This window comes from Patagioenas fasciata, chromosome 1, assembly GCF_037038585.1.
Source record: "Patagioenas fasciata isolate bPatFas1 chromosome 1, bPatFas1.hap1, whole genome shotgun sequence".
In the NCBI taxonomy this organism is placed as follows: Eukaryota; Metazoa; Chordata; class Aves; order Columbiformes; family Columbidae; genus Patagioenas; species Patagioenas fasciata.
Genome location: NC_092520.1, coordinates 140,764,705 through 140,787,545, shown reverse-complemented (window position 1 = coordinate 140,787,545; position 22,841 = coordinate 140,764,705). Strand labels below are relative to the sequence as shown.

Below are 22,841 nucleotides of genomic sequence, written 5' to 3'. Positions count from 1 at the left end.
CGGGAGGAGCAGCGTGGGCCTGGCGCAGGGCAGCGGGCGCGGCTGAGGGCGGCGGGGGCCGGCCGGCCGATCTCCCTCCCTTTTCCCCCTCCCGGCGCCCGGAGAGGGAGCGGTTGTCCGCGGGGGCCGCCCGGTTCCCGTGGCAACGGGGGGCGCGGCGGCGCAGGCGGCCGGGCGGCGGCCATGGGCAGCTGGGCCGCGGCGACATGGCGGCTTGGTGGCTCCAGCGTGCGCGGCGGCCTCCGCGCCGTACCGCGGCGGCGGGGCAGTTCCCGGCCCGGCGGTGGGGACCGGGCGGCGATCCTGAACGACCTGCTGCAGAGCTCGGTGGAGGCCGAGGAGCCGGGCGCGGAGGCGGCGAGGCGGGAGCCGCGGTCGCCCCGGGAGGGCACGGTGCTGCTCTTCCCCGGGCAGGGCAGCCAGTTCGTGGGGATGGGCCGCGGGCTGCTGCAGTTCCCCGGCGTGCGGGACATGTACCGCCTGGCCGAGAAGGTGCTGGGCTACGACCTGCTCTCCCTCTGCCTGGAGGGGCCGCAGGACGAGCTGGACCGCACCCGGCACTGCCAGCCCGCCGTGTTCGTCGCCTCCCTGGCCGCCGTGGAGAAGCTCAACCACCAGCAGCCTAAAGTGAGGGGCGGGGAGGCCGCGCCGGGCCCGGCCGGGCGGCTGCGAGGCGGCTCCGCATGGCCTGGGCGCCCGGCGGGACGAGAGGACGGGGTGCCGGTCGACTCCCCGCGGCCCCGGGCGTCCCTCTGCCCGCGGGAGGCGGCTGATATTTGGGCTCGGGTGTGTCCGTGCAGGTGGTGGAGAGCTGCGTGGCGGCGGCGGGATACAGCGTGGGGGAGTTCGCGGCGCTGGTCTTCTCTGGAGCCCTGGACTTCGCCGAAGGTGCCCGGGGAACGTGCTGAACCCCTTAGTCCAGAGGTGTCCAGCTCATTGTCACCGGGGGCCACATCACCCTCGCCGTTGCCTTCAAAGGGCCGAGTGTAATTTCAGGACTGTATAAATGTAGGAGTAGTTACATTTACACAGTCCTAAAATTACACTCGGCCCTTTGCAAGCAACCGCAAGTCTGATGTGGCCCTCGGTGAAAATGAGCTCGACACCCCTGCTCTAGTAAAATCTCCCACCTTTGCCCCATGCTTTTCCCAAAGCATTGCCTGTTACCACTGTTTGCCTCCTGTTTTGTTGCTCGTTTTAAAAAGAGGATAAATTTTACTTCCTATTTCCACTGTTCACTTTAATATGTGTAACACGGCATTAAAAGCATTGACGTTGCATGAGAGTAAACAGCCACCCTTTTTTGTGCGCAGGTGCAAGGCGCCTTCAACGGTGTTTTCTCCAGGCTTATATTTACTGAGCATCTCTGTTTCTCTCCTTAGCGCTGTATGCGGTGAAAGTGCGCGCCGAAGCCATGCAAAAGGCGTCGGAAGCTGTCCCCAGCGGAATGCTATCGGTTATCGGTCGTCGGGAGGCAAATTATAAATTTGCCTGCTTGGAAGCTCGTAAACACTGTGAATCACTGGGTATAGAAAACCCCGTATGCGAAATCTCAAATTATTTGTTTCCCAACAGCAGAGTCATTGCAGGACACTTGCAGGTATTGCTTCAGAATAACTACCCCTTTAGTTCAATTTAACATTTCCTTTGTTTTTAACCTTGTACTTTGTCCTCGTGTGTGTAAATTATGTGCGGCCTTAGTTTGTCCAAACAAAAGTATTTGATCTGTGGGGATTTTTCCAGCATGTGCTCAGTGGTTGGGTAGGGAAAGGGATCCCTTTATCACAATAAGCCTGGTAAGGTGGTTCTTGTGGGGTGACTGAGTAAATATTTGTTGTACAGGCCTCTCACTTCTCTCTCTCTTTTATAGGCTTTGGAGTTTTTGCAGGACAATGCCCGAAAATATTATTTTACACGTGCAAAAATGCTTCCGGTCAGTGGGGCTTTTCATACCAGACTTATGGAACCAGCAGTAGAGCCACTGGCTGAAGTCCTAAAATCGATTGAGATTCAGAAACCACTGGTCTGTGTCTATTCCAATGTTGATGGCAAAAAGTACATGCACTCAAAGCACATTCAGAAGCTGTTAGTGAAGCAGGTGGTGTCACCTGTTATGTGGGAACAGACCATGCATTCTGTATACGAACGAAAGCAAGGAACAGAATTTCCTTACACGTACGAAGTGGGGCCCGGGAAGCAACTAGGAACCATTCTCAAAAATTGTAATTTAAAGGCCTGGAAACAATATAAGCATGTAGATGTTCTGGAAGATGAGGAAGCAACAGAGACCTAAGTAGCCTGTTGAGAAAAATCCATGCAACTTGGTTTCTTTCTGCCTAATTTAAAAATAACTTTGTGCTTTCAAAGAGGAAGGTTTAAAACATTCATGGCTTCTCATGATGAAAAGAGCACCATGCTAATCACAACGAACATTCTCCTTCCCCGTGTGCCTCAGGTGTGGAAGGGGAGAGCACAGTCTGGCTCTTCCATCTGTGTTGGGACTGCAAAACTGCCAATAAACACGCCGAATAGCCTGTTTGGCCTCAATCCTGCAAGCAACTTCCACTCTCTTATTTTTTTTTCCCTTTTTAAAAAAATTTGGAGGGGGTGTGCATTCAAGTTCAAGTCAGTAGCTTCGGCCGTCTGGCGCAGGGATCTTCCACGTGGATACCGCGGCAGAACCAGGCTGTTGGCTCTGAATTATGGGGGGCTCCGGGCTGGGTCTGAGGGTGCATTTAGAGAAGCCGTCTGGTTGGTACAGCTGTTGGTATGTTGGTGATCCTGTTTTCTAACTCGCCTGACTTGTGGGCTGTTCATCTGTGCAGAATTCTTCTCTGTCCACATTGCCAGGCAGCAGCAGGGTAAGGCAGAAGTTGTTATTAGGAACATCATTTTCTTAAGGTTAGATTATAAATAAAGTATAAAGCTTTTCTTGATATTTTTAATGCTGTGGAGTGCATCATTTCTGGCTTGTAGTCCACAAGTAGATGGAAGCAATTGTCCCTACACCTGTCTGGCGTTGTGATTGGTTGTGTTAAGTTACCAAAGGGAGAAGAAATGTTTCACTGAATGAAGAAGCTGACCAAAATTCCCAACCTCCCCAGAGGCACGGGGCTTTCACCGACCTCTGAGGCTGCGTAGGCTGAACCAGCCCTTTGGATGACTTTTCTTGACAGAGAATAAAACAGCAGAGCCAGAAACTTTGCGGAAAGATCTTTTTGGGGGCACCTTTGGACAGGGTGAACCCTGTGGCAGCAGAGTGCTGGGGAGAAGGATTTGAACACTGTTATTTTGGTTGTCTCTGTATTTTTCACTGTTCTGCCAGCTTTTATGTCTCCCAAAAGCAGATGAGCTGGAGAGGAGCGGGTTGTCCTGAGCCCTCCTGTGAGGAGCTTCCCAGTTCCCTTGTCGGCACTGGCTCTGGTTGGATGGCTGGCAGGTCCCTGGGCTGGCTGGTGGTGGGGGCAGTTTGTGCTAATTCTTATTGCGGATTCTATTCACTTTGCGTTTCATTTCGTTGGTGTGAATGCATTTTATATTCAGCACCTTCCTTACTCCCGACAGGGTTCGAAGTGGCGCTCGGAATGGCTTTAGCGCCAACTCTGTGTGTTTGGATTCGATAACCAACCCCCGGCTTATTAAAATAGGTCCAGTCATGTTAGAACATGGTGCCGCCCATGCAGGATACCTGCAGGGTGTGCAGAAAACGTGTGCTGGCTTTGTTTGCTCTTTGTCTGTAGGGGGTACTGGAAGCTTTAGGAAATAGGAAAGAACAGTATTTGCTGGGCGATCATGTACAAACAAGCAGGAAAAAGTTATATTGTGTATATTATAGCATGATCATAAGCTTCAACTGGACTCTAGCTTTTTAAAATTTTTTTTAATTTTTGGTATTTTAGTGGTATATCTAACAGATCTATAGGAAAAGCTTAGGGTATATTACTTAAATGACCGTGCACACCTTCAACAGTTTATTATGAAATGGAGAATAATTTCCAATTACAGTATTAATCATTTTGTAATTTCACATTTCCGAAGGGGAAAATGAATTAAAAGTACTGGCCTCAATTATGATTGCTGCGTGGAGTGTATCATGAAACAGTTCTTTTGTGAGCCGAAATTGGCAGCTGACCCTACCTTTACAGTAAAATTCCACTTTTGGTATGTGCAAACATTAGCGATTAGCAAAATACAGAAGAATTTGTCACTGGACTATTACAGGCTGCCAGTTAAGGGTTGGGTTTATTGGAAAGAAAATCATTTCAGTGAAGGCTCCTGCGTTCCAGGTAAGGTGTTAATTGTTCTGTAAAGCAAACCAATGCCATCACCAAGTGGACAGAATATCTCAGACAAATCACGTTCATATTGTTAAACACTGAATTATGTGTTGTGTTACAGGTTTCATCTTGTAAGATGTGTTTGAACTCTTACGTCTTGTAAGACCAAACACAATGTTAGTGACTTCGAAACTAGTTTTTATGATAGTTGGAACTGAGCATGAAGGGTTGGTGGTACTCATTTTGGGTTCAGTCTAGTGCTTTACAGTTTATGTACTTTTTAAAAGAAAATATTTAACTTTTTTTGTGGAAACTTTGGAGACCTGTTTTCTATTTTTTGTTTTCTGTTTTTACCAGAAATATATTTTTTATTTCCTCATTTCACTTTGTTGCACACTTTGCCTGGGATCTTTGGGAGAATCATGCTAAAAAATTCTCTGCTTGCAAGTGCAGAGCATCAGAAAACCTATGCACCTTAGAATCATAGAATCATTCCGGTTGGAAGAGACCCTCAGGATCATCAAATCCAACTGTGACCTAACACTGGCACTAAACCATGTACGTAAGAACCTCATCTACACGTCTTTTAAACACCTCCAGGGATGGTGACTCCACCACTTCCCTGGGCAGCCTGTTCCAGTGCCTCACAACCCTTTCTGAGAAGAAATGTTTCCTAATATCCAATCTGAACCTCTCCTGGCACAACTTGAGGCCATTTCCTCTTGTCCTGTCACTTGCTACTTGGGAGAAGAGACCAACACTCTCCATGCTACAACCTCCTTTCAGGGAGTTGTAGACAGTGGCTGCAGAGCGCTGGAGCGATGCCTGCATCCTAAGAGCACCCCGCTCTTGCGGGCCCTGTTTAATTAGCGGGAAGAAGAAGCTGCAGCCACCGCAGGGTGTTCGCTTTGCTTCTGCGCAGCGGTTGAGCCTGAGCCGAGGCAGCAGGTCAGGTGTTGCTGAGGCTGCTCCTCACCGAGCCTCGCATCTTGAAGAGCAAGTGCCAAGTGGTACTGTACTCTTGTGCTGATGCCGCGGTTTGTATCAGCTAAAAAAGTGTGATGGGCGTCTGCATCTCTGCATTGAGAGCGTTCAGGGCTTTCTCTTGTGTAGTGCCCGGCAGAACAATTTTGGTGCGTGGCTGTAAAGCAAACCAAAGTCATCACCAGGTGGTGCTTTATAGCACCTTGTGTGCTGTAAAACTTGGTGAATGGCAGCATGCTAAGTAATTAAGGATCCTGGATCTTAGTACTGTTGTCTGCATTTCTTTTATGTGCTTACTTATCTATCCCTTCTGCTTCTGGAAACAATGCTTAAGATGTGAAAAGTCAGCGCGCTGTTCCTTCACCTAGGAACAAGCAGAAACAAGATGTGGAAAAAATCAAGTGCCGTAAACTCTGTCACGTGAGGAAGTGTGCAGTAAAAATAAAAATAAAAAATAATTAAATTTGGGTCTCCTGAGTCACAGAGAGGAGTCTTAACTAAAAGGCTCTTTGCTAAGCTCCAGAGGTGAGAAGGGAGCCTGGTAATTACTGCTCTCCAAGGGACTCCAGTTTGTGCTAATTTTTGTTGCAGATTTTATTCACTTTGTGTTTCATTTTGTTGGTGTGACTTTATTTTATACTCCTTGAGACTGTGTTTTGTTCCCTACATACTGGATGCTGAAGTTCCCCTCTTGTGACTCAAAATGTTGCATTATTGCTTGCAAGAGTGTGAAAAAGCAGAGTCGTCCCACGCAGCTCTCAGATGGAAGAGGCAGCAGTTTCCCATTTATCGTTGCTCCCCTGTGCATAAAGATTACTTATCCAGAAATAACTGAAATTATTCTGCGGTGTTAAAAGTGATTCAGCCGGGAAGAATGAAATTTTTGGCAGCTGGTACTTTCATTACACGTGCATAGATTGTTTATTAGACTCCTGATGGGAATTTTTAGCCTTCACTAAGTGTAATAATAACTAACTTCAACATTTTTTCTGTCATATTGCTGCTATGGAGTTAAATAGGGGCAGTCAATTCACTGATGAAACTTTGGTCAATGAAGATGAAGAGAGTGGAGCACTTCCCTTATGAGGAAAGGCTGAGGGAGCTGGGGCTCTTTAGCTTGGAGGAGACTGAGGGGCGACCTCATTCATGTTTACAGATATATAAAGGGTGAGTGTCACAAGGATGGAGCCAGGCTCTTCTCGGTGACAACCAAAGGTAAGGCAAGGGGTAATGGATTCAAACTGGAACACAAAAGGTTCCACTTAAATTCGAGAAGGAACTTCTTCTCAGTGAGGGTGCCAGAGCACTGGAACAGGCTGCCCTGGGAGGTTGTGGAGTCTCCTACTCTGGAGACATTCAAAACCCGCCTGGACACCTTCCTGTGTAACCTCATCTAGGTGTTCCTGCTCTGGCAGGGGGATTGGACCAGATGATCTTTTGAGGTCCCTTCCAATCCCTAACATTCTGTGATTCTGTGGTTTGTGGTTCTTTGGGCAATTCAGCAGGCCAGCTTCTGGCCAGGGTGAGACTAAGGTTTCAGTGCTAATTGTGCTTTTCTAGGAAAAACTTGCCTATCTGCTGCAAATCGGCTTGAAGGCATTTTGAAAAAAAGGTAACACTAGAATATGTGCTGCTGCTGCTTGAACTTTTGGGGTATGCTGGAGCCATCACCTGCTACATACCTTCTTTGCATAAACCTTCTTTTTGCTCTGCACTTCAAGTCAATCAAAGACATTTCAAAGTCCGTTAACATTAAATGGTTGACTGAAATATTTTAGTTGAACCTTTTTTCCTCCGTTTTTTTCCCAGAAGAATTTTTCGAGATCGGCGCTTAAACTTCACTGAAGAGTGGTTCAAATTCCTTGTCTGATTTAAAGCAAGGACTCGAAACTCCAACCTCTCAGATGACTGCATTAACTGTTGCGTTTTTGTTTCAAAAGTGCACTAATGGTAGTAATAATTCACTAGGCAGCGGGGGAATGCCCAAACCACAGAGATGCACTTTCCTTTTCTCTCGCAGACTCTGTAACTGTATGCAGTGAAAAAACAGCTTCAACAGCAAAGAGCTGGGAAGATGCACCCAGATAGAGAGAATAACCTGGTATCTTTGGGGTGTGTTATCAAGAGAGAAGAAACCCAGCGGTGTCCCAAGAGCTGCCTGTGGGTTGTGCAAGTGTGACACCTACACCATCTCTCTCCTGCAAGCTGTGCTCAAGTTCCCCTTAGTCATCCATTTCCCCCTAACCACATGCCTTGCAAAAAGACGCCTGGCATAAAAAAACCACAATCTTTTCAAATTCTATCAAATTGGGATTTCTTTATGGGAAACTCAAAGTTTTACTTTGGAAAGAGGCAGAAGAATATAAAATCTGATACTAGATTTCTGAAAAATTCTGGAAAATAGGTTGGATTGTGTGGCCCTCAAGTACCAACTTAGTTGCTAGCTCATCTGAACCTCTCTTTTTCCAATAAACTACCATTTCATATTATAATTTTACTACATAAAAATCAAATAAGGCCTGTCCTGTAGCTTTAGATAAGAAAATGTATGAGACAAGGTATTGTTATTAATGTGTGACAACACAGCCTTGGAAAATAAAGTAGATAACACTGTAGACATTTGAAGCAACGATTTAATTTTTAAAAAAAGTATCACGGTTTTAATCTTTACTATTGCTTTTACAGTGTTAAAATTAAAGGATGTCCAGCATGCCTTCAGTCTCCCTCAGATACAGAATCTCTTCAAGAAACTTGTTTATATGAAATAGACCCTTTATATTGCATTAAAACAAACACAAAAGAGACAGACTTTCTAATCGCCTGGAGTCACATTTCAAAACTAGCAAGTCAGGCAGTTATCCAGCAACAACCTCCTTATTTTAAACATTTTTATTAAAAAAAAAAAAAAATATGAAACAGCAGTGACCCAGCACTAGCCTAGGTTTTAAATATAAAAGAGATTTTTATCAGGGTAAATTTGAAAAACAAACCAACTGCCACCACCTGGGTGTTAACGATATTGGTCAGAGTCCAGCAGTGACCTCCTATTGTAATTCTCTCTGCTAATTCTGCAGTCCATAATTCATGGCCCACCAAAAGGCCACAACGAGCAAAGCCGCAGGCACCAGCTTCTGGCAGACGCACCTGAAAGGAAGCCTGCAAATCTGCGGGAAGAAAAGAAAAGGTTGTTAGAAACAACCAGCAGCAAAAAGATGGTGCAGAAAAGCCAATAATGCCTGCGCACGAGGGGAGCGTGAAACGGAGAGATCAGCCCAGTTCTGCTGCATAAAGGCACTTTGGGGTCTGGTTCTGCTGGTGGCTACAGCAACTGTTGCGGTGGTGGGGTCATATCCAGCCTCTAAAGAATCCTCCTCTCTTCCCCAGGGTAAACACAGGGTAAAACGCCATCCCCACTCATCTCCCCTTACAGCCTCTTACAGCGGGAGACACTTTCCTTCTGCATGGACCACCCCCCACCGTGAGTTGTGTGGGACTTGGGCAGCTGTTCGCAGACATTGGGCGCACTCTGTCTGTAAATGAGACACTTCAGCCTAGAAATTAAAAATGGGGGAATGGAGGGACACGAACAAACTAAGGAACAACCCAAACCTAGAGCTGCATTTACTGATTTATCCATTGACACACAGGAGTTTAGGTGGTTGCTGTTACCTACTTGTCAACAAAAAGGTGGGAGAAAAGGGACAGGACATACCCAGCTTCCATAACCAAAGATCCGCTTTGTCCAGTTATTGTTCAAAATATTTCCAAAGCTTCTTATAACACTTTTAATAATATTCCATGTCTGGAAAACACTGATAGCAACCCTGATGATTTAAATAAAAAAAAGGGGGGGGTAGAAGAAGGAAGGGGGGTGGAAAATTTATTCTAAAAACTGGCAAATAACATAGAAAACTACAAAAAGAAACCCAAAACTCCAGCATGTTCCTTCCTGATAGCCTGCGTGTATGTATATATTTCTCTAAATATTTAGGAAGAAGACCTGGGAGGGCTTTGAAAGCTAAAGCTAAAGATCATTTGGTTCCAGAATTAATTGATCGCTAACATCACACAAGGAAACATGCAGCAGAGCTCCTGAACAACAATCTTGTGTCTTTGCTCGTTTCAAAGTTAGAACAGCGCAACCCTGCAGCAAGGAGAGAAGAGGCACAACCTCACGTGAGTGCCTGGGGGTTCAGGCTCAGATCGTGTGTCTCGGGTTAGGACATTGCTGCATATCAGTTAAACTGCAGTTAATAACTATCCATGACAACCCTCAGCTCTCAGTAGATAAAAGGCAATTTGAACGAGTCTAGCCACGTTTTATTGTATGTGCATGAGTGGGTTATTTGACATGCAGTAACATGCTCATCCCTGAAGCATCACACTTGCTACATTACAGACCTCTCGTCGCTCAGTTGCACCTAAAGACACTGTCTAACCTAGGAAATTACTGTGAAATTTTAAATACCAAGGAACTATTTAAGTCTTTTGACTGTAAATGGCTGTAGTCTGTGGAAACAATTTACATTATAAAGCTCTTCCTTGTAAAACAAGCTGCAGTTATTTGGTTTGGGTTTTTAGGTTCTGTATGAAGCAGCAGTAGCAGCAATAAAATTTTTACTCTGCGTGCAGAAACAATATGGTTTATCTAACAAAACATTACCGTTTACCTATCTAACATGGACTTTAAGAGGATCTGAAGACTGGCAGTGCCAAACAGGCAACTTACCCATGTGCCAGGTGAAGCAGTGTATCTTCAAGCTTCCTGTGGTACATCCTGTTAAACTCATCCCCAATCAGGGCCAGCTGATGGCCAACCTGGGTAGCTGAGCTGTAAGGCATTTGGGATGTGCGCGTTAGAGGAAAATACTGCAACAACAATTGTCTAAACACTCTGCAAATGTCAGGCACAGTTATTCCCCTAACAGTTGGACTAAGTTGGCGATATAAAAGCAAAAGGTTAAAGGTTTTTTTTCCTGTTACTTATGCTTTTATTTATGAGGCATCATAAGCTCGTGTTTACATAAATACGGAAGAGCTTTGATATTTTCATAAAAAGCTGCATATTTGGCACTTTTGAAAAGACATATTGGGTTTTTTTTTAGGTGTCAAAATTCTTTATACAAGGCAATGGAATGCTGTTGTTGTTGGTTTTGTTTGCTTGTTTTTTCCCGAAGTCAAAATATTGAAACAGCCTTCGTGTCAGACCTTTCAAAATACTTCATATTACGTAACTGACGGCTTTGACATCTACCAGGTTTGCTCCAGTGATTTCCAGGATGCAGTGCAGGTTTCCAGCTAATGGGTGGTGCCAGGGTATGAACAGGCCAAACCCTAAAGGCTGTGAGGGAGGTCCTGGGGCGTGCAGATCCTTGAACTACGATGTCTGTGGCATGTGTTGATGCCAAAAGCTGGTTATGCATTCCTGATGAAAATTTCCAGTGAGATTTGACTATACATTTTCATTTCAACTTGTATGTCTGCTGAGATCTGCTTGTGAGATCTGCTGAATAGTAAGTGGGCTTAAGAGCTTAATTCTAGATGTCTGCCTAAAAAAACTTGGGCTTGGTTTGGTCAGTCCAACAAAAAACAGCGCAAACCACACACAGAGAAAGGAATTTTCACAGACAAGGGAAAGGCAGCCCCTGACTCTTGAACTGGAAAAAATGTATGTATGGGATTAAGAAAAACCCAAAGCAGCGCTACCAGTTTGTTGTGAGAGGCGCCTAGAGAATTATGTAAAAATGGCTGCCTCAGCTGCTTGCTATAACAGGTGGGTTTCTAATGAAGAGCCACATCTGTGTCCCTGTGCAGGATAGAAAGTTACAGACATTTGATGCAGCATAATCTTGCGTGGTCAGTGTTAAGCACTACAGGTTATCTACACTTGCATCTATTCCATTTCCAAGAGTATCCACTCTGATTATTTGGCTTAGCTAAGTCTTCTTGAAAGTCTGGGGGTTTGTATTTGGTGGGGGTGGAGGACAGAAGGAGTATTAATGTGTCGTGATACCTGATATTAAACTCCATTTGCTCTGTGGTGTCTGGAATTGTTTGGAGGTTACTGTAGGTTTCCTCTTCTGGTGCTCCATTGGGGTAGCCGGAGAAGACAAAGTGCCGGGGGATTCTTCTTCTTTGAGACATCTTATTCTGCAACAAGTCATGAAAGACAGCCCCGTGGCTTCTTGTAACACACATCTTTTCAGTTTAGATGGAAATTGTTTAAAGCACTGTTAAAGCTACCCTTTTTTACTCCTCCAGTCAGAACGCGAATATTGTGAAAGTAACTATTTTGAGGGTAGTCAAAGGAAAGCCTCAGTGACCCAACAGATGTACAGCAATTCAAACACGCAGCATTTAGAGGGCTGCTGCTTCATATTGGCTCAAAACAGCCTAGAAATTGGAAAATCTAGACAAATATAGCTAGTGCAGATAAGTATAGCTTCTCAGTAGTTTCACTTAGTACAAAATGCTTTCCTGCGCTTTTTTCAACAACCTCCCTGGCATTAAATCACTCCAACTGGTGGAGATCCCCAGGCAGCAAAGTTCCTAAAACATACAACTTCAACAGGTTTTCCCAGGTCTCTAATTTAGGTCAGAGTTTATGTATCTTCTTAAGCTCGAGGCCGCTACCATGGAAGTTACAAACAGCTCACCATAGAAATAGTGTATAGCAAAGATTTAAATGGATTAATAGCTCTCCAAATGGAAGAGTGGACAGTGGGAACCTCTAAAATCAATGGAGCTGCCTGCTTGTACAACGGGAAAGTTATTATGCAATCACAGAATCATTCCAGTTAGAAGAAACCCTCAAGATCATCAAGTCCAACCATAACGTAACTCTGGCACTAAACCATGTCCCTATTCACAACCAGTAGCCAGGCTCTGGCACATAAACACCTCATAGGAGATCATCCTCTGCTCACTGAAAGAAAAACGGAAAAACTCCATGCATTTCAGTGTAAGTGGAGCGTCTCCTAATATTTCTGGTCTTTTGATAATGGTTTCCTGAAAGCACTAAAGAAGTTCAGTTCACCAGCAGCAGAGCTTGGAGCAGAGCTGATGTTTTTATTGTTGTGACGATTGTTTTATTTGGCTTATCAAAAGAAATGACATCAGAGCTGTGGACGGGGATTATTTCAAACAACACGTGTGCCCTTGGGCAGGTAACGCTCCTCCTGCCCCTTGGATGTTTGCTGTGGCGGGAAGCTCTGCTCCTTGTCTTGAGGGTGCCTGATGCTGACTTTAATGACGGTCTTCTGGAGGTGCTTTTTTAATTTTTTATTTATTTTTACTTGGCATGGTGTTGGCCAGCTCCTTTATGATCTTTTCGCTTTCCAGCTCCACTGTTACAGAACTGGCTCTCTTTGTCCATGGAGCGATCATCAACAGCAACGAAGGGGATTTCCCCCCAGCTGGATTCCCTTCTCCTTTTAAGCATGTTCTCTGAAGGTCAAATAAATAAAACTCACGTAAAGTATTCTTAGAGATGAAGCTAAGCCAAGCAAAAGGTACTGGTCATGCTGCTGCTTGGTGGGGATTTCTTTTGCCATGTTTCTGCAGTCCTGTAAACTCTCTAAGTTTTACACTCAGGATGAAGTTGGGGCATTTGTGCCTCAAAGGAGCCTTGATCTTCTTTCAATATTTAGATGAAATTTACATTTTCCACAAAGCAAAACTATTAATAATTAATGTGTATGCATTATTGCATAAGCAAACACACAGAAATGTGATACTAAATAACTAAAAATATACTCAGTTCTACATAAGTGAAGGCTCCTCTTTCTTATGTTTAACGTGGCTAGGGAAAAGCATGCTATGGCCTGGTTTCTGCTGGGTGGTTATTATCATGTGTCATATAGTTTGTAGTTTAAAAATCTGGTCTTTTTTCCTTCTATTTGTAGCCTTTCTCCTTTACTCATAGATGGTTATAATCTAGGATTTTAAATATATTGAGATTTCTGAAGAGCTGTGAAGTTTAGCAATGACAAAGAGGAGCTGGGGTCCGGCCTTCTGAATTTTATGGCGACCACTATGAGGGAGTTCAGTGACCCAACTCTGTTCCCAAGGGGAAATAACACAGTCCTTTCTTCTAAAGGGGCACCTACAGGTTTGTATTTCAGAGTGGCAGAATCTGAACATATTTCACAGGTGAGTTAAAAGGCTTACTTAAATAAGATCTTATTTTTAAAAAGAGAGAGCAGTTTCAGGTGCTCTATTTGTTTCAAGAGATGCCTTGTCCTCTTTTAAACTCTTTCTTTACACATTGCTCTACGTCTCTCCCCAGTCCAAAGAAAAATAATAAAAAATATCGTAATGGTCATAGAAAAACTTTGGGCATTCCAACACTATACCTGATTTCGAGATACCAAATCACCCTGAGGACTCTGTAGCTCTGAATCAGGTGCCAAGGCTCCATAAGTACCCCACAGTGAAGCTGTTCCACTTTAAAAAAATCCATATTCACTGGAGCAGGTACTTGAACTGACTTCCATTTCCCAGGGAAACATCTAAACCAGGGGTTACTGGTGGTCAACACCTGATCACATTCACACAAGTGCAACCCTGTCCATTTTTTGTGCAAGGTCCAGTGCGACACGTACACTATCGCAGCATGGACTCTGCATGACCCAGGGCAGCTCCTGGTTTGAGAACTCCACCAGAGCTCAGGCAGGAGCTCTAAGGGGTCCTGAAGGTCCATGAATGAGAAATTGGGAATGGCTGAGCAAGGTCTGGAAGATCCCATGGGCACTGAAATACTCACTTGGACATCCAAAGGGTGAGTTTTTTGGATGCAGTTAGTCTCAGTGGACTGCACAGACACACAGACAAAGCACACAGGTGCTTTTGGGCTTTTGGGGGTTAAATAATCCAACTGTACACTCAAGACATACAAAGTAAGCATCTAGGTATGCAGTGACGTGTTTCTGCAGCCTGTGGGTATCACAGGGAGATTCAAACAAATGCAAATGTGTTCATTGTGTTTCTTTGCTCCTTATAAAGTCATTAAACGTTTCTAGTAAAACAAGTACCATAGCGGATAAAGTGTATTTAAACCCAGCATAAAAAGTCAGCTGTCTATTGCACATGTATACTAACTATTCTTAGACTTCACAACCGTGGGTTGTGAAAAAAAAAATCTAAAAAAAGGCATTTTCTTTTTCTCTTTTATTTTTTCCTTTTCATTTCTAGACTAGATGCTAGTTTCACATTCCTGGGGCCGTATAATGGAAACGTTTATATCTGTGAGAGACGAAAACTGTGTTCTGAAAAAGACCTATAATAAGTCAATGCACTGCAGAGCTCAGACATGTAAACAAACCATACAATACCACGACAAAAGCCCAAAGCGCAACATATGCTACTTCACACCTGTTATGATAATACCTTCCTCCCACAGGCTAAAAAATAAACTGTCGTGGCTGTTGGGTCACGTTCTCCACAATTCAGCTGCAGGCTGGTATGCTGCCTTTGCCCACCAGTTTGTCTCAATGTTCAAGGAAGGGCAATCCAACAAAGAGACGATTTATAATGTATTGTACGGGGCAGACAGCACTGGGGCAGTCTGGCAGGGCTCCTGTCCTGAAGATGTACAAAACGGGTCAAATTTAGTTTGAAAGCAAAGCTTAGCAATTGCCTTCTTGGCAGGGAGGGAACAAATTGAGATCATATACTGATTTCTCTCTTTTTTTTTTTTAAATCTGGGTGTGCGGGTATATATAGATGCATATATATGCACATAAAAACTGCATTAATAAAGACCTATTTCTTTCCTCAAGTTTGGATCTGTACAGAGCTGGGCAAGAGGAGTGTTATCACACTCCACAGGCCCTCCTGGTTCTCTAAAGCAGGTTGCGTTGACCTTCTACCACCCATCTCCTGCTTTCCTTCCTTCTCTCATTTATACAGAAAGACAAGACAAACTGATTTTGGTTTACGGAAACCAAGAGGTCATACATGTGCATGAGTAATGGCTTGTCATTTAGAGGGCAAGTGACAACAACCGGGCCCTCACAGCACCTCTGAGGAGGTGGCAGCAGGATCCTATGCCAGCCACAGGGATCGTTTCCAAAATAGCAACCAGATCAAAAAACTCATGCTTCTCTGTAAGGCTTTGACCAAGCAGTCTAAAAGCTTACTTCCAATGGTGAAATGCCTTCAGCAGAATAAATAATGTGTTTCAAGTTCAGTACATACTTAACATTTTGCTGAACAGAAGCCTAGATCAAAAAAACCAAACCAAACTAAAACAAAACAACCAAACCAACCAAACAAAAAAACCCCCACAACTCTAAATGCCTACATTATGATGGAAATTATGGCATTTTATGAACACAATTAAGACTGAATAATGAAGCGTCTCCAGTAGAAAGAGTATGTTGACACTGTCTTTACTTAGCATAGTCAGTTTTTTCTATTTATGTATTTTTTCTACTTAGCAAAAGAGAACAGAAAAGCTTCTTGAAAAAGGAACATGTTGCTAAACCAAGTATGCCGGCAGGTGAGTTGGGGGAAAACAAATGGTCCTGAAATGTACTTGTAGTCAGTTCTATTAGATTTGCTGTGGTAATGTTTTTTAAGAAGGAAGTCATTACGATACTTTGGTATAACGCACTGAATACCTTAATTATAGTTTATGTATTATCTTCATGTATTTTATGACTTATCTATAGTGTAATTTACGTGCACTTTATGTCTTACGTATACAATCAATCTTACGTATTTTGTGCAGACATGACACTGTAAAGCTACCAATAATTACAATACACAATTTACTATGTTTTAAAGCTGGTCAAGAAAGTAGAAAATTACTACTGATAATCTAATTCCAATGTTTGGGCTCAAAATTCCCAGCACCTACCTCCATAAATATGGATTCCCAGACAGGACCCTTGTTCTTTACCCCTGAGGTATCAAAGTATATCTCAAACTGTTTCAGATTCTACCAGCTGCCCATGCAAACTAAATTTAAATGAAAAACAAATAGAGGCTTGGTTGTTTGCATATATACCTCCAATCCATAGCCAACTCTTTCAAAACATGACATCATCCTCACTGTTGCAAACACAAATCTCTATGCCACTTTACAAGGACAAGTCTTTGATAAGATGACCCAAGATTAAGAGCTAGTTAAGGTTACAGAGAAACGGGAATATCGGATACCCAGGGCGCCGTAGCAGGGAAGAATATACTCTTTACAACTCCAGGTGGTTGTTTTGGTTTGTTTTCTTTAAGTTCTGGGCTCTCCTATGACCCCTGTCAGATTAGCAGCAGTTGCCCTCGGCTGTTGACCTTCCTGCTGTGCAGGTCAGAAGCCATAAGCCAGGGACAACCCACGGGCAGTGGGAATTGCCGCTGTTGCTACAGGATCAATCTGCCTCTATCCTCGCAGGGATACCGGGCCTTCCACAGGCTTGGCTCCTCAACCACCACAGCTTGTGGCAGAACGTCGCAAGTTAGCCATCAGCAATCTCAGTTTCTCTTAAAAAGACGCAAGGTTTTCAGTCATGGTTATTCATTTTTTGAACCCAGGTTGCTGGGTTCCAAGTCTTAAATCAGTACCAGGTTAAGGAGCACAGATAAATTAATTCTTTGTCTCTTACTCTTGTTCCTAGTCAGCTTAACGTCAATGACCTTGGAGACTGTTTACCCGTAAACACTTCTTAATATTGCCTCAACCAGCTATTAAAGGCACACTTCTGTAAATTTAAAAAATACGTGCTCTCCTTCTTACATTTTATTTCATTTATGGTTTTATGCTCAGTAAGTCAATACTAGAATATGCCTTCATTGGGAATTTAATACAGGCTCTCTTACCTCAAAACAGGGTAGGAATGAAGTGTTTGATTATATTTAAAAATAAAAAATGTATTCCTTAAGCAAGTCTTGTGGCCTGGGTAGTGAAAGAAACGAACACAGCAGACTTTAAATGGAGGAAACCTTTTGAATTAAAGAGCTCGCACAGGTATTTTCTATTTCAGCCTCTGTTGAAAATGCTTAAGAGGCCCTGATTGAAATTCTGAGTCCAGACCTCGAGAATCATCATCAGCATTAGCATGTTGTCTGTTAAAGCACTCAGAGCGCACTAGTCTTTTCTGTGACATTGAATATATAACTGTAGAGAACAACAAGAGTTTTCCACCTTAAAAGTAGACAGTATCATTATGTCCACATTAAAAAGCCATGATTTGATAAGCCTACAAAGTACCATTTTCCTTGAAGAGCCTACAAATTCCTTCAGCGCTCACACACCTGTTTCAATGGCTGCTAAATACTCAGAGAAACAAGGGGCTTCTGCTTTTATAAAAAGGAAAACATTAAATTCCCAGTAAGTTTTATGGAAAGAACTAAGAACATTGAAGCAAAAGATATATAAACACCAAACTGAAATTAACTATTTCTATTTTTAAAAAACACAACACATTTTCTGCCACACACAGATTTTTCTTTTGTGGCAGCGCCATGTATCTCAGGGATGTTGCCTTTGTTCTACTTGTTCACAAAGAGTTAAGGTTTAGATTAAGTCAGAAAGCTTCTGCTCTAACATTTACATTTCCTTTCCAAAACATCTTCTGCCCTTTGCACTTCTCAGTCTCACCAAAAGGTCAAGATTCTTTTTTAATAAATACGAATTCGTTTAAAATTGTTACTTGAATTGCATGGCCAAGTTGTAGGAGGTAAGTATGACAATGTATATAGTTCAATGATCCATGAAGGAACCATAACGCTGTGGAAAATGTTTCTTTGCTCACATTTATTCTAAAATTGTGTATGTATCTTAGAGCTATTTTTGAAAGCTCCTAAAATAAGTGATGCAGATAGAAAAGTTTAATAGTCAGAAAAGCTCACTCAATACTCTTAATTATTAATACAGTTACATAATAAAATTGGAATACTTTAACATTACCTTCAATCAAATTGGAAAAAAAAAAATATGTACTTAAGAGGCCTTGTTCCACCATCCCATCTACTTGAAGGGTGAAGTACCTGCAACGAGCCTGTTGGCATCCTCAGCAAGCAGATTAGGGAATTCATGCCTTGATATTAAATTCAGGATTAAAGGATGCTGATCACCTAGGTCATAATCTATAAAAATACTTAGGCAGATGCTTAGCTTCAACAGACCAAATAATACTGTTAATTTAAACATGATCATTCATATTCTTAAAAAGCTGGCACATTTGGGATAGCTGTAGGCTGCCGTTTTCCCTCACCTGGTCCCCCTCAGTGCTGCACAACAAGGTACCCGTGCTGTCACATATTGACACCTCACACCTGCATCCTGTCCCACTTAACAGGGACATTTGATTGGACTTACAGTCAGAAAACTCAGCATCTTCTATGACCTTTGGTGCTCTTCTCCTGCAGGTGCCTCAGATCCCACTTACTGCTGCCAGATTGGGAAGATGAAAGAGCAGGTAGTGTAACTGTAAGTCTAAGAACTCAAACTTAACTCACTATTTATGCTGTCTTTCTTGTTTTGCATGTCACTATAAAGAATTAAAATGCCACACTGTTCCGAGATTTACTTAGGCTTCCCTGTATTGGTAAAATGCTGACAGTAACAGTGTTACAAACTGCAAAACAGTGACTATGATTTATAATCCTAGTTCACCTGCAATGTTTTAGTAGTATTTTCACAAAATAAAATTACCAAGTTACCACTTGTAAGGTATATTCCACACATATTGCAGACAGTGTAACCAGAAATAAAAACAGGGTGTCTTATGAAATAGATCAAATGTATGAAACTGACCATAGAGCAAATGAAAAAGGTTTTATGCACCGGGGTCATCTTGCTCCAGTCCAGCACGGTATTTCCTCAAATGCAGTGTGTTCTTCACTCATTTTCTTTTTGTAGATTTGTAGCCCTTACTCACACAAATATTGATTTAAGCATTCAGCTTCCTAGTTTTATTTCAGAGCCATACTACCTACTTACTACTTCCTTTGGGAACTGGAGATTCAAGCTCACAGTATCCTGCTCCCTCCAGCTCCTGCTTTGACTATCATCAGCCTGTTAACCTGCAGAAGCTGAGTGCATTCAACTTTTCTCAGTCCTCTCTAAAAGGTCTTACAGTTAATGGCCTATTGATACAAAAATCCTTAAAAAGAGCTTCCACAGACACCTACCGACCAGGTGAAACAGGCATTTTTCTTAAATTTCTCCTTTCAGAGAGACAGGGTCTCTACAGCGGTTACATTTTGAGATCAGAAGAAACCAAACACCTTGAGCAAACATTGGTTTTGTTCTTCATTATACTCAGTTCTAATTCCCATTCAACAATACATTAACTCAAACTAACTTTGTGTGTGTACCTGTGAGAGAAAATTATAATGGAGGCCATTCTGTCTTCTCATTATAAATATGTTTTTGCCACGGCCTAGAGGAGACTCAGGCTAATATTAACTTTACAATTCAAACACCTAGGAACCTGTGAAATCACAGAACTTGCTACACTCCTGCAGTCATTCCTTGTGAAGTGACTTAAACATTACTGAATATATATATATATATATATATATATATATATATATATATATATGTACTGCTGTATGGAACTCTTTATCCATCTCTGCTGTTGCACATCATTCCTGTTATCAGTAGCATTGTTGTAAACGTATACAGATATAGGAAACAGGTTATTCAGGAATATTTTAAAATGTTTATCGGTGGCACGCTGCGCTATACACCTTAGACTTATTTTGAGGGCTTATTTCCTGCTTTGCTAAGAGTGAAAGTACACGTACTCCGCTCCTCATTTGCTTAGAAGATAGCAGTTGAGTACAAAGCACCCAGGTCGCCACAGCATCATGTGGAAGGGCACAAGACGTCCCTCCCGCAGGCTGAGCAGCCGGGACAGGTCGCTCCTTGCCGACGCTCCCCCCGCCCCGACCGTGCCCACCGCCAGCGGGCATGGCGCTGCCTGCAACCGGCGGCTCCCGGTGTTCGGCCCGCTCCGGCGTGTTTTTTTAAAACACATCGAAACACCTACCCGAGCGCAAAGATACTGCAGCGCCAGACCCGCCGGGGGTGCACGGGGGCTGCCTGTGGAAACCTGCCGGGACCTCTCCCGGGGGACCGAGTTATCTTCCCCCCGGGGCCAGGCGCGCAGGTGAGGCGGCGGGTCCCGGCACAGCCGGCCTCCCGCAGCCCCCCGCACCACCCCGGGACTGCGTTCGGGGTCTGCCCGGGAGATCCCGGCCGCTTTCCCCTCGCGCCTCCCCGCCACTTTCAAGGAAAGGCGCCGCCGTCCCGTCCCGTCCTGTCCCTTTCTTGCCGGAACCCCGCTGCTCACCTCGCTCGGCTCCGCTCGGCGCCCCGCGCTGGAAGCCACCGCCGCCCTGCGAGCATACAGACAGGCGTCAGGAGAGGGGGGTCCCCGGGCCCCCCGTCCCGCCCCGGCCCTACCGCGCCACGGCGCCGGCCACTCACCGCGGCGTCACTCGCAGACTGCCCCTATTGTCCGCCCGCCGCCCCGCCCCGCTCCGCGCACCGCACCGCCCCGCCGGGGACACCCGCCGCCCTCGCTGGATCGGGCTCGGTGGCCCGGGCTGCCGCGGGCGGGAGAAGAAGCGCCGCGGGGGGAGTGGGACCGTGCCGCCCCCCTGGGCCGGGCTGGCGCTGGCGCCGCCGGGCGCGGCTGTGTCGGCGGGTTGGGGGCGCCGTCCGCGCCGAGGTGGAGCCAGCGAGGCTGGGATGGCCCCGTGAATGGACGGCCCCGCGATGGGACACCAGCCACCGCGATGGGACATCAGCCACCGTGGTGGGATGTCCCCCCTGCCTCTGTGATGGGACGTGAGGGGACACTGCCCACCACGGCATGAGCTTTGTGCTCACACCGGTGGAGATGCCGAGTGACACGATCAGGCCCTGTGGTCCCTTTGCCAAAAGACCCCTTATCCAAATGGCTTCACCCCTTATCCAAATTGGCTTTCCAATATCTTTAAAACATTGGAAATGTTGTGGTAGTGTTCACTTTTGAACAGGGAGGAGTGGAATCATAGAATCATAGAATGTCCTGAGTTGCAAGGGACCCACAAGGATCATCAAGTCCAACTCCTGTCCCTGCACAGGACAACCCCACAGTTCACACCATGTGTCTGAGGGCATTGCCCAGTCTCTTCCTGAACACTGTCAGGCTTGGGGCCGTGACACCTCCCTGGGGAGCCTGTTCCAGTGCTCCACCACCCTCTGGGTGAAGACGTAGCCTTTCCTCTGAAGACCTCTTAGCCTGTTCTGCTTAGCAGAAGCAACTGAGGTACATGTGCATCCCAAACTGTCCCCTGGGTCCCTGAAGGTGCAGGATCTGACCCCAGGAAAAGCCCTGGCAGCCCATCCAGCCTTCTTGGTCAGCAAGCGCAGAGTTACTGAGGGGTTAAAGAGAGAGAGACATCCAGTGAAACCCTCCTGACCTCTTGCCCATAAGGTTTAGTAAGGTCACGGGACTGCTGGTGTTTTTCTTTTGTGCTGTTGATAAGTGTGGTGACTGATGCAGTCAGTATCACCCATCTCTAGAGAGCACAGTTTAATGCAGAAGAGCTTTAAAGAGCCAAACCCTGCTATTGCTCCAGTCAAACAGGAGACTTTATCGGGTAATGCCCGAGAGTGGACTTTGCCCTCTGTTTATAGTATGATTTCATCTCTCTGTGAGTGAAGGTAAACATCAGGAGAAGCACAACAGTGGCACAGATACAGCTCTCCACCTGATGCTGGGATGTCCACAGACTTTCACCGCTAAGTTTTTAAATGCAGAAAAGTGCACATGTGTGTGTGTGTGTGTATACATACTTACGCAAACCACTTCTTTTTGAGCTATGCATAATAATCCTCCTTGTAACATGGATGTTTTTCTCTCATCTCTCCTGTTCCATACATGAGGGTTACTCATCTGTAAAATGAACATGACAGTGCTTATCTTCCAACTTGTGCCAATGACCGTGTGGAGAGGATGGTGTTTACACATGCAATATGCCAGATGAAAATTACCTTGAAAGTACAATATAATAAAAGGGAAATTAACCTCAGTGATACCACTTCTTGCCAAGACTTTGTCCTATTTACCAGTTCTGATATTTCAATTTTAATATTTACTTTGCTCCAAATCAACACTAGCTCCCCTCCTGAAACCAGGCTTAATTTTGCACATACAGGTAATCTTACTTAATTCAGTGAGTTGACTCGAACTTGAAACAAAATACGCAAATGTCATCGTAGGAGTGATTTCTGTCACAAAGATAGCATGCCAATACTGCTACAGCATTTCCTGATACAGTAATAGTAAGCATCACTGAGATGTTTTCAAATTCTTGCCAACTTCCCTTGTTGGAACAATGTTACAAAGTGGAGAAAATATTGAAAACTAGAGTATCTATTATTAGCTGTGATGTAAAACTGCCAATGCAATTTTCATACAGACAGCAAAACAACAGGTTTCTCTACCATGGAACTACAACTTCAATTGAGGACTGCTGAATTAAGCTAAAAGACTCTTACATAAAAAACCCCAAACAACTGTTTCCATCCTTAATGCATTATTTAATACATTTTAAAAGTGGCACTTTTTCAGCTTCCCCCTG

General features: G+C 44.4%; 1 protein-coding gene across 1 annotated transcript; it reads left to right on the top strand.

Annotated features, from left to right (window-relative positions):
- The first annotated feature begins 2 nt into the window (after nt 1-2).
- Nucleotides 3-2,938, top strand: MCAT (malonyl-CoA-acyl carrier protein transacylase). The gene is made up of 4 exons (XM_065844633.2): nt 3-627; nt 801-888; nt 1,383-1,600; nt 1,871-2,938. Exons 1-4 carry the CDS (start codon nt 184-186, stop codon nt 2,291-2,293), a joined length of 1,173 nt encoding a protein of 390 aa, XP_065700705.1. The 5' UTR covers nt 3-183; the 3' UTR covers nt 2,294-2,938.
- The last annotated feature ends 19,903 nt before the right edge of the window (nt 2,939-22,841 follow it).